The sequence below is a fragment of the Nilaparvata lugens genome, chromosome 12, assembly GCF_014356525.2.
Source record: "Nilaparvata lugens isolate BPH chromosome 12, ASM1435652v1, whole genome shotgun sequence".
NCBI classification, from domain to species: Eukaryota; Metazoa; Arthropoda; class Insecta; order Hemiptera; family Delphacidae; genus Nilaparvata; species Nilaparvata lugens.
The window spans coordinates 21,950,753-21,963,830 of record NC_052515.1 but is presented as its reverse complement, the minus strand read 5'-3'; the positions used below and the strand labels follow the sequence as shown (position 1 = coordinate 21,963,830).

The 13,078-nt window shown below is 40.8% G+C and overlaps 1 protein-coding gene across 1 annotated transcript in view; it reads right to left on the bottom strand.

The window, feature by feature from the left end:
* Window positions 1-13,078, bottom strand: part of LOC111057193 (lysosomal alpha-mannosidase) — a 72,539-nt gene that overhangs the window by 20,935 nt on the left and 38,526 nt on the right. Inside the window, exons 6-10 of the mRNA XM_022344632.2 lie at window positions 12,394-12,530; window positions 11,625-11,758; window positions 10,311-10,524; window positions 8,909-9,108; window positions 8,329-8,513 (exon numbers count right to left, since the gene is read on the bottom strand). Of these exons, the coding sequence (XP_022200324.2) occupies window positions 8,329-8,513; window positions 8,909-9,108; window positions 10,311-10,524; window positions 11,625-11,758; window positions 12,394-12,530 (870 nt within the window). The remainder of the gene's footprint in view (window positions 1-8,328; window positions 8,514-8,908; window positions 9,109-10,310; window positions 10,525-11,624; window positions 11,759-12,393; window positions 12,531-13,078) is intronic.

Genomic DNA, 13,078 nt, shown 5'->3' with positions numbered 1-13,078 from the left:
GCTATCTTGTCATATGTACGATATATGCCAAAGTGACCCGCGGTAGGAGCATTATGATTTTGTTGTAAAACTTCAGAGCGACAGCTCACTGGGACACAAAGCTTCCACCCCTCAGCACTCTGCTCTTCCTGGAGCCGCCTCCTAGGCCAAATATGTCTATACAACAACCCATCTCTAACTGTATAGTCGGGGAATTTCTCAGGGTCTGCAATCAGTAATGATTTAATTTTCTTTACCCAGCTATCGTCGTTCTCTCGACCAATAGCGATAGGGGCCACCCCTCCCTCGGAGTTCGTTTCTCCCGAAGTGAGCTCCTCCTTACAGGGGGTGCGTGAGAGTACATCTGGAACTATGTTGAACTTCCCTTTCCTATATTTTATTTTCAAATTATATTGTTGCATTTCCATTACCCATCGTGCTAAACGACCAGTGGGATGGGGAATGGCATGCAACCACTTCAAGGACTGATGGTCGGTAATCACAGTAATTTCGTAACCTTCCACATATGACTTAAATTTTCTCAGGGCATATATCACAGCTAGACACTCTTTCTCGGTTGTAGTATATCGGACTTCGGGACCTCTTAAACCCCTACTCGCATAAGCAATAACTTTCTCCTCACCATTAATCTCCTGAGTCAAGACAGCTCCCAACCCTTCGTCGGAGGCATCGGTCTGAATCACAAAGGGTAACTCAAAATGAGGGTAGGTTAATACTGGGGCACAGGTTAAAGCATCTTTGATTTTCTGAAATGCCGTTTCCTCCTCTTCTCCCCACTGCCAATTCACCTTCAATTTTAACAAACGATGTAATGGATTTGCTAGCTCTGAAAAATTAGGGACGAACCTACGGTACCAGGAGGCTAACCCTAGGAAGCTCCTGAGAGATTTAACACGCTGCGGGGTAGGGAAATCTCTGACAGCCCTAATCGTTTCCGGGTCGGTACGGAGGCCTTGCTCTGTCACAATATGACCTAAGTATTTCAGCTCAGATTTCAGAAAATTGCACTTATCTTTATTTATAATTAGACCTGCGTCTCTCAACCTCTGGAAAACCTCTGCGAGATGTTCTCTATGGGATTCAAGAGTCTCCCCTAATACTACCACATCGTCTAAGTATGCGAACGCATATGGTTCGAGTTTAGGCCCTATTACCTGATCTAGCAAACGTTGAAAGGTAGCTCCAGCTGAGTGTAAGCCGAAAGGCATCACTTTAAATTGAAATAGGCCTCTGCCCGGCACTATGAAAGCAGTCAATTCTTTACTCTCCTCATCTAACGGAACTTGCCAATAACCACTCTTCAGATCAATAGTAGATATATATTTAGCATCGCGAAGCCTGTCTAAAATACCAGTCATATTTGGGAGGGGGTAAGCATCTCTATGAGTCACAGAATTAAGTTTACGAAAATCAATACAGAACCTTATTTTCCCATTCGATTTTTTTACTAATACGATAGGAGAACTCCACGAGCTACAGCTGGTTCTATGACTCCCTGTTCAAGCATTGTATCGACTTCCTCATCGATCACTTTTTGCATGATAGGGTTCCTGGGATAGGGACGAAGTCTGAAGGGTTCAACTCCTTCCTGGAGTTTTATTTTGTGTTTCAAGATATGGGTCCGTCCTGGGAGTGAAGAGAATTTCCGGATTTCTTCTTCCAGAAAATTATCGAATTTCTCCTGCTCAGAGACAACTGATAACCTACCTTCCCCTTCCCTACTCCGTAATCGGACTCCCTGGGGTTGCATTTCTAATACAGCTCCCATCTTACGCAGATTTTCCACTCCCAAAATCATACGAGGTTCAATATCTGGGACAACTGACACTTGCCACTTATACTCCTTGCCACATACAGTGACCGGTAAAGTGGTCTCCCCTTCTATCTTAAGACGTTTCGCGATCTCACTAGAAACGTATGACTTTTGAGATGAGGTATCTATAGCGGCATTCAGGTCCACCCCCTCTACTCCTACGTACATGTACACCCCGTTATCTCCGACCTCCCTACTTGGTCTAACGGCAGCTACAGTCGACACCTTAGAAGTATTCGCTGAACTCTTACTACCACGTATAGCTCCCACTATCTCTGGTTCCCATTCTACTCTATTATGCCTCATATTGATAGTTAAATTATGCTGAATCATAAATGACACTCCCAGCAACACGTCAGGCTTAAGGCCTTCCATCACTACAGCCTGGAAAGAAACAGAAATATTTTCTATTTTCAATTGGGTAAAAACTTTTATCGAGAGGAGAGCAGACTTCCCATCAGCGAGTATCGCTTTATGTGTGCAGTTTTCTTTCCTTACTGACCCCTCACGTTCTAATGCTCTCAGAACTTGTGTACTGATGTAGGATTTTTCCGATCCCGTATCAATCAAAGCGACAAATTTCTGGTTCGCCAAACTCACATCAATGAAAGTCCGTGTATCTCCTGACACGGTTCTGGGGCTTAAAATCTTTGTTGAATGAATTACTGAATTTCCCGACGATCTTTTACTCTGGGACTTACAGTTACACTGATCATGATTTTTCCCGCATTCCTTACACTTAGAAAGCTCGGGGCAAGTTGATCTCCAATGTCCTGTCTTTTTACAATTCCAGCACACAGGACCCTGACTAGTACTACTCTCTTCTATCACTTTAGCCTCCCGTGGTTTAGTAGTTGCCTTAGCTGAATTTTCTCCCCGTTTATTGTCCTCGATTTTAGTATTCCGTGAGGACAACCTAGAGTGTTTTTCCTCAGCACGGATTGCCTCATATTCCTTAGTTATATCTAACAGTTGGTCTATGTTTTGGGCTCCTACACTTCGGACATGTAGCTTATATCTGGGTAATAAATTCTGATACACCCTCTGATATATCCTATCCCCGTCGTAACTTCCTAATCTCCTCATTAAAGTGAGTAGGGTTTCGGCATACTCATCAGCCGGTTCGCCCTCCCTCTGCTTCCTTGCAATGATTTGACTTTCAAGATCGTCACTATAAGTATGGGGATAGTATCGGAGTTTAAACGCCTCTACAAAGTCAGCCCACGTCCTCCACTGGGAGCGACGATTCCGCATCCAAAGTAGGGCCCCTCTCTCCATCAGCTCTGGTAGGGCTATAAGAGATTGTTCCCCGGATATCCCATATGCGCTCTGAAGTTCAGTGAGCCTCTCGATAAAACTGGGAGCATCTGATACACCATCAAAACGTAAATTCCAACTTCTTACCTTATCACATACAGCGCCCTGACTATACGTGCCTGAAGAGCGGTGTGGTGCCGGCTCTATACCTGTTGGTCGATTCACTCTGTTGTGGAGGGACGGCTCGGAGTAGACACGGCTTGTGCCTGGGATAGCATCGTCCCGGCGAGTCTGAGAGGTCGCAGCGGTCCGGGACCGATGGTGTTCAACCATCCTCCTCCTCAGCTCCGTCAGAGTCCCCACTGCCGACAGGCCAAGACTCTCCAGGTAGCTGACCGCTTCCTCCTTACTCAGCCGGTACACCCACGACACTCGAGGGTCGGTTTCTCGTTCCGTGTTGTCTGTCTCGTGATCTCCTTGGTCCTCCTCGTACTCTTGGAGTGTAGACTCCTCTCCCCGTTCCGACATCGTGCACTGGGGTTTACTTAACCTTTGCTCACGATCTACTTGGGCGCCAGACGTCTTAGCCTCACGTTGGGAGACGTCAGTTTTATTAGAATGTCCTATTCCACCCTCTAGGTTTTCTAATAATTGCGAAGTATTGCTACGACGCGGACTAGCTACAGCCGGGTATGGGTCGGGGTCGGTGACCGTATTGACTGGTGGAGATACTGGACCTACACTTCTCCCCCTGTCCTGATTCTTTACCCTCTGTCTTTGACGGGAGGTATTTAATTTGAAGGGAAGAGTGTGTGCCCGTGCCGTTGTTGGCCGATTCGGCCCTCGGCTCTTGGAATTCAGGTTGGGTGTTAGGGAGAATTGAGGTAACCTTAACCAAGGATACGGATCCGGATATCAGATCCCCACAAATAATTATATTTGTAAAGGTAGTACGCAATCTGAACCAACTGCGAGTTGACGGCGAGCAAAGCTGTACCTGCAAGCCCGGAATAAAGGTTGTAGGTGGAGGAACTCGGGATGGAGTTTAACAAGGAATGATATAGAATTTTTGTTACGGTTTTCGCAATCTGAGACTGCGGGCTGTCGGTGTGCAGACTGAATCTGCGCACCCGGTATTAGATCAATATGATTGGAGGGGCGTAAGAGGTATAAGGTACAGGATATGGTATACCGAGTTTGAGGTATAGGGAATATTTTATCGGGCTTGGGAAATGGAGATTCGTTAATAGGATTGTTCCTTCCTGTAACTAATGGGGTTTTGTTCAATAACTCGCGATCTGTGAATCGCGATATAGTTCTCAGCAAGCTGAACCTGCTAGCTAAATACAGTATATCAATTACAATTTTATGATAACTAAAGCTCAATGGATGAGGTTTCGGGTGTCGGATTTCTGAATCGCGAGCCTGCAGCTGCGAAAGGATTTTCAGCAATTCTGAAACTGCTAAACAGGATTTCCGCGCTGATCTGATGACAGCGCGCCGGTTATTAAGAGCCAATCTGTAACTGCCCTTAAGGGTATGGGAATCACTCTCAATCGTCCGAAACGCTTTTAAATTAATAGTCAGTATGTCGACTATTATGAGAGGATAGAGAAGGGTTTACAAGGATTCTCCCAAGCTTCTCGCTGGTCTGAGAACCGCGACTGGGTCGATCTCTAATCTGTGACTGAGATCCTGCTCTACATAAGGTTTCCTACACCTCTCGCTGGTCTGAGGACCGCGACGGGAACGATCTCGAGTCTGGAACTGAGATCTCGCACTATACAGGGTAGGAAAAATTAAGAGGAAGGAAGAGAGAGGATGCCGCAGTCTGGGAACTTCGGCAAGGACGTTCTCAAACTGTACCTGAGAGCTAGGAGGATTATAGAATAGGGAAGGTGAAGAGAGAGTAAGAGGAAGAATGCCGCAGTCTGGGGACTTCGGCGAGGACGTTCTCAAGCTGTACCTGAGAGCGGGAAGCGTTGCAGTCTGTGACTTCAACAAGGACGTTCTCAAGCTGCACCTGAGAGCAGGAAGCGTTGCAGTCTGTGACTTCAACAAGGACGTTCTCAAGCTGTACCTGAGAGCAGGAAGCGTCGCAGTCTGGGACTTCGACAAGGACGTTCTCAAGCTGTACCTGAGAGCAGGAAGCGTCGCAGTCTGTGACTTCGACAAGGACGTTCTCAAGCTGTACCTGAGAGTGGGAAGCGTCGCAGTCTGTGACTTCGACAAGGACGTTCTCAAGCTGTACCTGAGAGCAGGAAGCGTCGCAGTCTGTGACTTCGACAAGGACGTTCTCAAGCTGTACCTGAGAGCAGGAAGAGTCGCAGTCTGTGACTTCGACAAGGACGTTCTCAAGCTGTACCTGAGAGCAGGAAGCGTCGCAGTCTGTGACTTCGACAAGGACGTTCTCAAGCTGTACCTGAGAGTGGGAAGCGTCGCAGTCTGTGACTTCGACAAGGACGTTCTCAAGCTGTACCTGAGAGCAGGAAGCGTCGCAGTCTGTGACTTCGACAAGGACGTTCTCAAGCTGTACCTGAGAGCAGAAAGACTATAGAATAGGGAAAGTGAAGAGAAAGTAAGAGAAAGGATGCCGCAGTCTGGGGACTTCGGCGAGGACGTTCTCAAGCTGTACCTGAGAGCTAGAAGGATTATAGAATAGGAAAAGTTAAGAGAGAGAAAGAGAAAGGTTGCCGCAGTCTAGAAACTTCGGCGAGGAAGTCCTCAAGCTGTACCTGAGAGCTAGAAGGGTTATAGAATAGGAAAAGTTAAGAGAGAGAAAGAGAAAGGATGTCGCAGTCTAGAAACTTCGACGAGGACGAGCTCAAGCTGCACCTGAGTTCTCTAGGAAAAGGATTGGGCTTTCCCTACTTGGAATTACAGCAAGTCAGAAACTGCTAAGCGAATTTAAAATACAGGGCCACTCTATAGTATGAAAATTAATAAGGGAAATACACCCCTAAAAACTGAGATTACCTTATTACAGAAGAGGAAATGCACACAAGTGACCAGTCCTAACATACAGTTACCTGAATCACTGCAGAATTAAATACGGAGAATAGCAAACAAATTCCCGCACTAAACTTAAACGTCGTGAAGCGACAGAGTCGAGACTTAAGAATTAAGCCCTCAAAAATAATTTACTTAAAAGCCTAGCTAAATTTCCCCACTCAACTGTTTGTAGCTCAAACTTGAGATCCCTTACAGGTTTCAAAACCAAGAATAATTCGTTCACCCCCAGTGATACGAATTCGGGAAAAAAATAGCTGACAAGAAAGAAAAACCCACAAGGGAATTCTAACTCCGAGTTGTTCGGAACTCGACCTACAATATTCTACGTTAGCAGAAGATAGAATAATAATTAGTGTCGGTAACGTCGTAAGGAGAGGAGATTCGCGACCCGATCTCACGCTCAACCACCGAACAACTGACTCTCTCCCAGGTCTCCTGGAAGCCACACCGGGTCGCTGAAAATTAGGAGGCCGGGGGAAAAGGGGCTTGCTGACCAATGGGAGTCTGAAAAGACGATCACGCCACTAGTCATGTGACAGGGTTTGAATCCACTAGTGCTGATGATAAGGGTGCAGCTAATGACGACACTGATACTAATTACTACACTAATTCAGGCCGGTAAACAATATTTCTATTCCAGAAATTTCATGAAGAGCGATACTGGCCCGACTCGGTAGCCGCTTATCGTTTAGATGATACGAATGCTGCTAATTTAAAGGGGTTGACGGCGATAGTGATAATGTATACACAACTACAAATCTAACAAAATATATCTGGTAGACGATCCTATTCCTATTCTAAAATAGAATAATTTCGCTAATTTTATGCTGGACGACGGCTCTCTATCCGTCACAAAAATTCACTTTGTGACAATTATTTTATGGGAATATATTTTATGTTTTATGTCAGCATACAAAATCATAGAAGTTTTTATTATATCCCAACTCATCTCGTGATATACAGTTTGAGCTGTCTTGGTACCAAGAAATATTCGTCAGCAGCACATAAAATAAGTGCATCAATTAATATTGATCTTATTAAGAACATTCATTACTTATCATCCTTTGATGATAGTCATACTATTCCGCAAGAAAAATCATATTGATAATTACATTAATAAGTACACAGTATATCATATAAGGATCCACAGAACTTCAAGAACTGGCGTTGTAAGTTCAAAGGAATTTTGGAAGGGTAAGTTGGTGAATACCCGTGTTCATGATGAGCATTTTAAAAATCAACTAGAAAAAACCATAGTTGATCTACATTATTCTCGATTGGATACATGGTTACTGATAGTCAGTCGCCAACTATCTTTTTGATTTCCTTATTGGTATTCTTCCAGAACTTCACGGAAGCAGCGGTAAGAATTGTTAATCACCAGTCATTGAACCTTGTGGTGATTAATTATATTTGGGAAATTCATGCATCTCTGAACCCAGCATATTTGCGAGCCGGACGGCCTTAGCTTTTTGCGAATTTATTTGCAAAATAGGGATTTTAGCAACCGCTCTTATAAATATCAAGAATACCGCATCACCTGTAAAGGATTTGCAATTTACCACTTTACACAATGTCACCCAACAAGTGGGACAAAAATCTGCATCTTTACAATATGAATATAATAATAAATAGACCATTTTCAGCCTGAGTGTTGAATTGAATCCAGAATTCTTTAAAAACGATTCATAGTGTTGTGTGTCCATGTAAGCTAGGCTATTTTCTAAACCACAGGTAGGAGATTGCAGATGAAAATAAAATTAATGTGATATTGCAATTTTTCAAATGCTAATGAATATAATAATAATTATTATTATTAAACAAGAGTCCGAATTACTGTGGTTGACATCATTCAATTCGGATTTTCCTTTGATAATAATAAATAGTGTTTCTAATTCACTTTTTCCTCTCCTGTGGTATGAAATTGACGGATACAATACTTTTATATTGGAAATTTGACAGTAGTACTCAATATCCTGCAATCATTATTCTTATAATTAATTTTCCATGTTGAATGAAAGAATATTTCAATGTATGAAATTTTCGAGCATAGAATTGGTATTTTTCTTCAAAATTAGAAGAGAAAAAGTAAAAATAAAGTGAAATTTGTGAAGAAGATACAGATGAGAATAATTTAGAGCCAAACCACACAAGGTGTTTTTTTTAGCTTCTACTTGAGTTGCATTTCATTTGACTTGGTATTTTTGTTCGATAATTATTATAAATGGTACCTATATCTCACTAACCTGTAGGTCCAGTGACTTTGTAATCGCCAAGGAATACCGGGATGCGAACGTAAGTGGAATCAACCTGCGCGAGTGGGTTGTAAACGTTGACCGCAAATTTGGACGCCCCTTCGCTGACGCTACATGCGCTTATGTTGCTCCACAGACAGAAATGCTGCTCCTTCAGGCTGGATCCCAACAACTTCCTGTTCAATCCACAAGTATTATATCTTATTATTTATCAAATATTATTTTTTTCGTTTTTTATTAATGTTACAAATGACACAGATGTTATTATTGTGTGTGTTTTTTTCTCCAAACTTTAGGTGATGACATTGTCTAAAAGGTAGGCTAGTATTGATGTCCACGTATCACGTATCTGTCGAAGTACTCATGTAATAGTACTGAAAGTGGTGGGAATTGTCAAGTAGGCAGTAAAGACTCAAGACGCAGTAAAGAATGATTGAATCAAATTGAACAATCCCCCAGTTTGTTATTAAACAGATTCTGTGTTCACTTTTTACAGGAAACGAGCAGTTTTTACTGAGAATTTTCAAATTTGAGAAATTATTATAGAAATAGAATAGTGTTTGGTTGTGACCTGTAAGCTGCGGTGAGCACTTTGTTGCAGGACTGGAATCCCTCGCTGAGATACAGAGTGTAGTCGTCTGCGACATGTTGCTTCTCTGTGCCCGACACGGCGTCGTGATGCTGTGCGTCCGCCATTGCTCTAGCCATAGTCAGCTCCTCCTCCTCCATCTCGAGGCCTCCTCCCAGCGCCACTCGCAGTTGTCGACAAACCTACGTTTTAGAACGACAACATATGAGGTTCTGGAGAGTCGGATTTTTATTAGTGCTGACAAACCTGGGTTAAAACTACAATGAATGAGGTTCTGGAGAGTCGAATTTCAATGAGCGCCGGTTGCTGACAAATTTATACTCTGTACAAATCAACTTCAGACTTGGAGGAGTATGCGGCGCAGAGAAATGGACGGAGATCAGCCAAATACAGTGACGAATAGAGTGATAGGTAGAAGCGCAGTTGTCATTTTGTCGATTAGAGTGAGTCGACTGAAGGATTCCAGACAGGAAACTCCGTGAGTTTAACATGAGCGCGAGAAATTAGAGGAATGCTGGCTGGTTAGAACGGCAACATAGCAGCCGTTGTATCCCTCCCTCTGTATGCCTTCTCTGCTGCGCATGTTCCTCCCAAGTTGGAAGTTAATTTCTACAGAGTATAGTTTTGTTTTTTGCGGATGGTGCCCACATGAGTTCTTTGCTTGTGCGTCGGTGATGGAAAGGGCGTTGGTGTAGGCCTACTGATGAAATGATCAAACTTCCATCCGTCCATCGGCGGGATTCGAACTCACGAACCAGGTGGTGGTTGCAGACTGAAGTTTGTACTGCTCCTATAAAACTGGATTCCCATTTTTCTGTATCAGTAGAAGTGACCGGTACAAGGAGAATGCTATTACCATAGGTTCTAATGGGACTATTCATGCTCAGTCATGGTGAATGAGAAAAGTCTGATTAGAACTCATGGAAGTTATATTCTCGCCCCATTCAGGGAGAGTTTCTCTTCCTGAAAATCCTGTGGAATGAAGGCCTGTAGCCTATAGGCAGGGGGTAGTAGAAAATAATATTTTTAATTTTCAATATGTCATTCATTTGAATGAGAATATCTTTATATCTCATTTATTTGAATGAGAATATCCTTATATCTCATTTATTTGAATGAGAATATCTTGAATATCTCATTTATTTATATCTGCAAACTCCTACCTATAAAACATCGAGTGGTTTGACCACTACACCCAATTATTTCAAAAAAATGAATACTATTCACATTATCGTCTCTACAAAGAAGTAATAATATCCTTTTAAATCTTTAGACAAACTGACTACGTCAATTATTGTAATTCATCAGAGATTATACGATATAATATGATTATCAATATGAATTGTTCAAACAAAATCGATGGATTGATGTCAATGAAATTTACCTGCAAAAAGTTGTTTCCTTTGTAGACGAGATACTTGAGATTAGGTCTGGAGGTGTAGTAGCCAGTCCAATAGGAATGTTCGTCGCTGCCATACGGCATGAAGTCGTCATCATCCTTGACAGGCCAAGTGATATTCTCAGCATGCACTGCCTTCAAGTAGCAGGCCGGTGTTGAGTACAACACATTCACGTCCTTGTATTTCTGGTTTATGTATCTGAAATTACATGAAGTTACACATAAAATAAATAAATGAAATTCATTTCCAATAAAGATGTATATAAAACCACAGATACAAAGTTTACATCTCTCGCTTGATTAGCTATTGGTATTGGTTATTACGATAAGTTACCTACAAACTTTTTCCGGCAATTTGATTTTCACTGATTGTTTGGTGGGTATACCTAGAGATCAACATGCAATATCCTAACCAATAGATGAATGAATGGATAAAACGATGTATAAGTTAATGAATGAATGAATGAATAAAGAATATGAATGAATGAATTAATTAAAAATGTTTGTGGAGAAATCAAACAAAGTCTGAAATCTCACACAAAATAAACATCATACATCTTTTTTCTCGTACACAATACGATTACGGGCCATTTTGATAAATTTGATACTTCTGATATATTGGAAGCCTTATCTATGGCTTGGAATATTTGTTTATGTAAAATTGCAGTGATTTGTCAAGAGCAGATTTTACCAAGGGAACTCAGAAACTCTCAAGAAAATTGGTGCTTACAACTCAGGAATTAGAAAAATATGTCTATATAAAGAAGAAAACCTTGATGAAAACTCAAGGTTGTTGTCAAAATATCACTTATTTATTAAAAAAAAAACACAAACATGTTTCAACACCAATGGTGTCATCTTCAGTGTCTGACCATTGGTGTTTAAACATGTTTGTGATTTTTCAAAATAAATAAGTGATATTTTGACAACAACCTAGAGTTTTCAATATGGCTAGGTATCACAATATCTCAACAGTATCTGAAGTAAAAACCTGTTTTTCTCATGAAAATCAGAAAATCGCAAGAAAACTTGATGTTCTTGAGTGTTGTTCAAGGTACAACAATCTGTAGCTCACAATCTCACAATCTTCAGCTGCTATTGAGTGTTGACAACAACTCAATAACCAAGGAAATAAGTATAAATACAAGAAATAAATACTTAGCATTGGATAAGATGATAATATATACAGGATTCCAGAAACTTTACGAAGAAATAACGACTGTTTAGTTTTATTTTCTTTCTAGAATTTGAAATAGATTAGCTGTCACATTTTGTGAGATAGAAGAATGATTACTTTACTTGATAAGTTTGTCCATATTTTTGAACCAGGACGAGGCAACAATGTAGTTGAAGTCACCACCCATAGTGATCATGACATGATGCGTCTTATAGGCTTCGGCCCATGACTCAGCTGCCTTCACAAACTGGGCTATCTGTAACAAAACACAAATAGTTCAGATATAAAGGCATAAAGAGAACAATAAAATGTAAGTTATAACTGAACCAAAGACATGCCAATTTCACGAATGTAGTTGGAAAGCAAGGTAGGTTTCGGATAGTTTGTTCTTTCAGATTGGTTTCTACTGTTTTTCAAGAATTTTATTCCTCTTCACCTACTAAGTTATCTAAAGTTCTAAAGACTCATTCAACTATCTGGAATCAGAATACTAAAGCAGTACTTTAAACCACACTACTTAGTAGCACTATAAAGATTCTGAACCCCATGTTATATGCCATATGGCCTTTTCAATAATCTGGTAGATTATATTTGAAAGCAAGTAAATGAACGAATAAATACAAAATCTAATCATTCTAAGGTAAAATTCACAACATCTCTGTTTATATTGTAAATTCTAATCATTTTATACAGTGGACAAATTAATCAAATTCAAAACCATCCATCCTGTAAAGTCGGAAATGAGTTACGGTAGGTACCTCTGTGACCATCAGAGCGTCAACTTTCAATCAATTTGATTGGCAAATCTATTTAATCTGGAGGTATTCATGAGCATATGGCATACAACGAAATGCAAGTGTTGGAAATTGGAAATTTATTGTATTTACATACACGACCATTGACATTGTATCCATGGAGTTTGGGGTTGTCCATGAGGGGCTCATCACTGCAGTACGTGTCAAAACAGAATCCATCAGGTGGCATATACAGGTTGTACAGTACACCTGTGAACAGGTCTCCCATTTCCCCTGCAACAAAAAGTAACACAAACATCACACTTTTTGCAGATTTGCTCATATAGACCTAATGATATAGGGTTCGGTCGTACAAAAGCCTGTTGAATTTCAATCGTGATTAAATTCCAAAAGAAACAATCAATGAAGGTTTTTTTGAAAGAATGCTTCTCTGATTGTTTCTAGTAGCAGTTAATCGGGATTAGACGTTAACAAACTTTTGTGCAACAAGGTGAAGAAGTATTCAATGATAAATACAATGTAATGCAATATGTATCACTCTACAATTTCCTATATTCAGTCAATAATATTGACTGCTGACTGAATGAAATGTAAACTACTGTTATTTTTTCTAATATTGTAATGATTGATTACATAGCCTACAATACGATCAATAATGAATGATTTATTGAATGGATGGAAAACTACTGCTTCTTCTTCCTAATATACTGTAGTAATGATTGATTACATACAATACAATCAATAATGAATGAATGATTAAATCTCAAATGGATGAATGAAATGAAAATGACTGTTTTTTCCAATATTCTTATGTGTTTGAT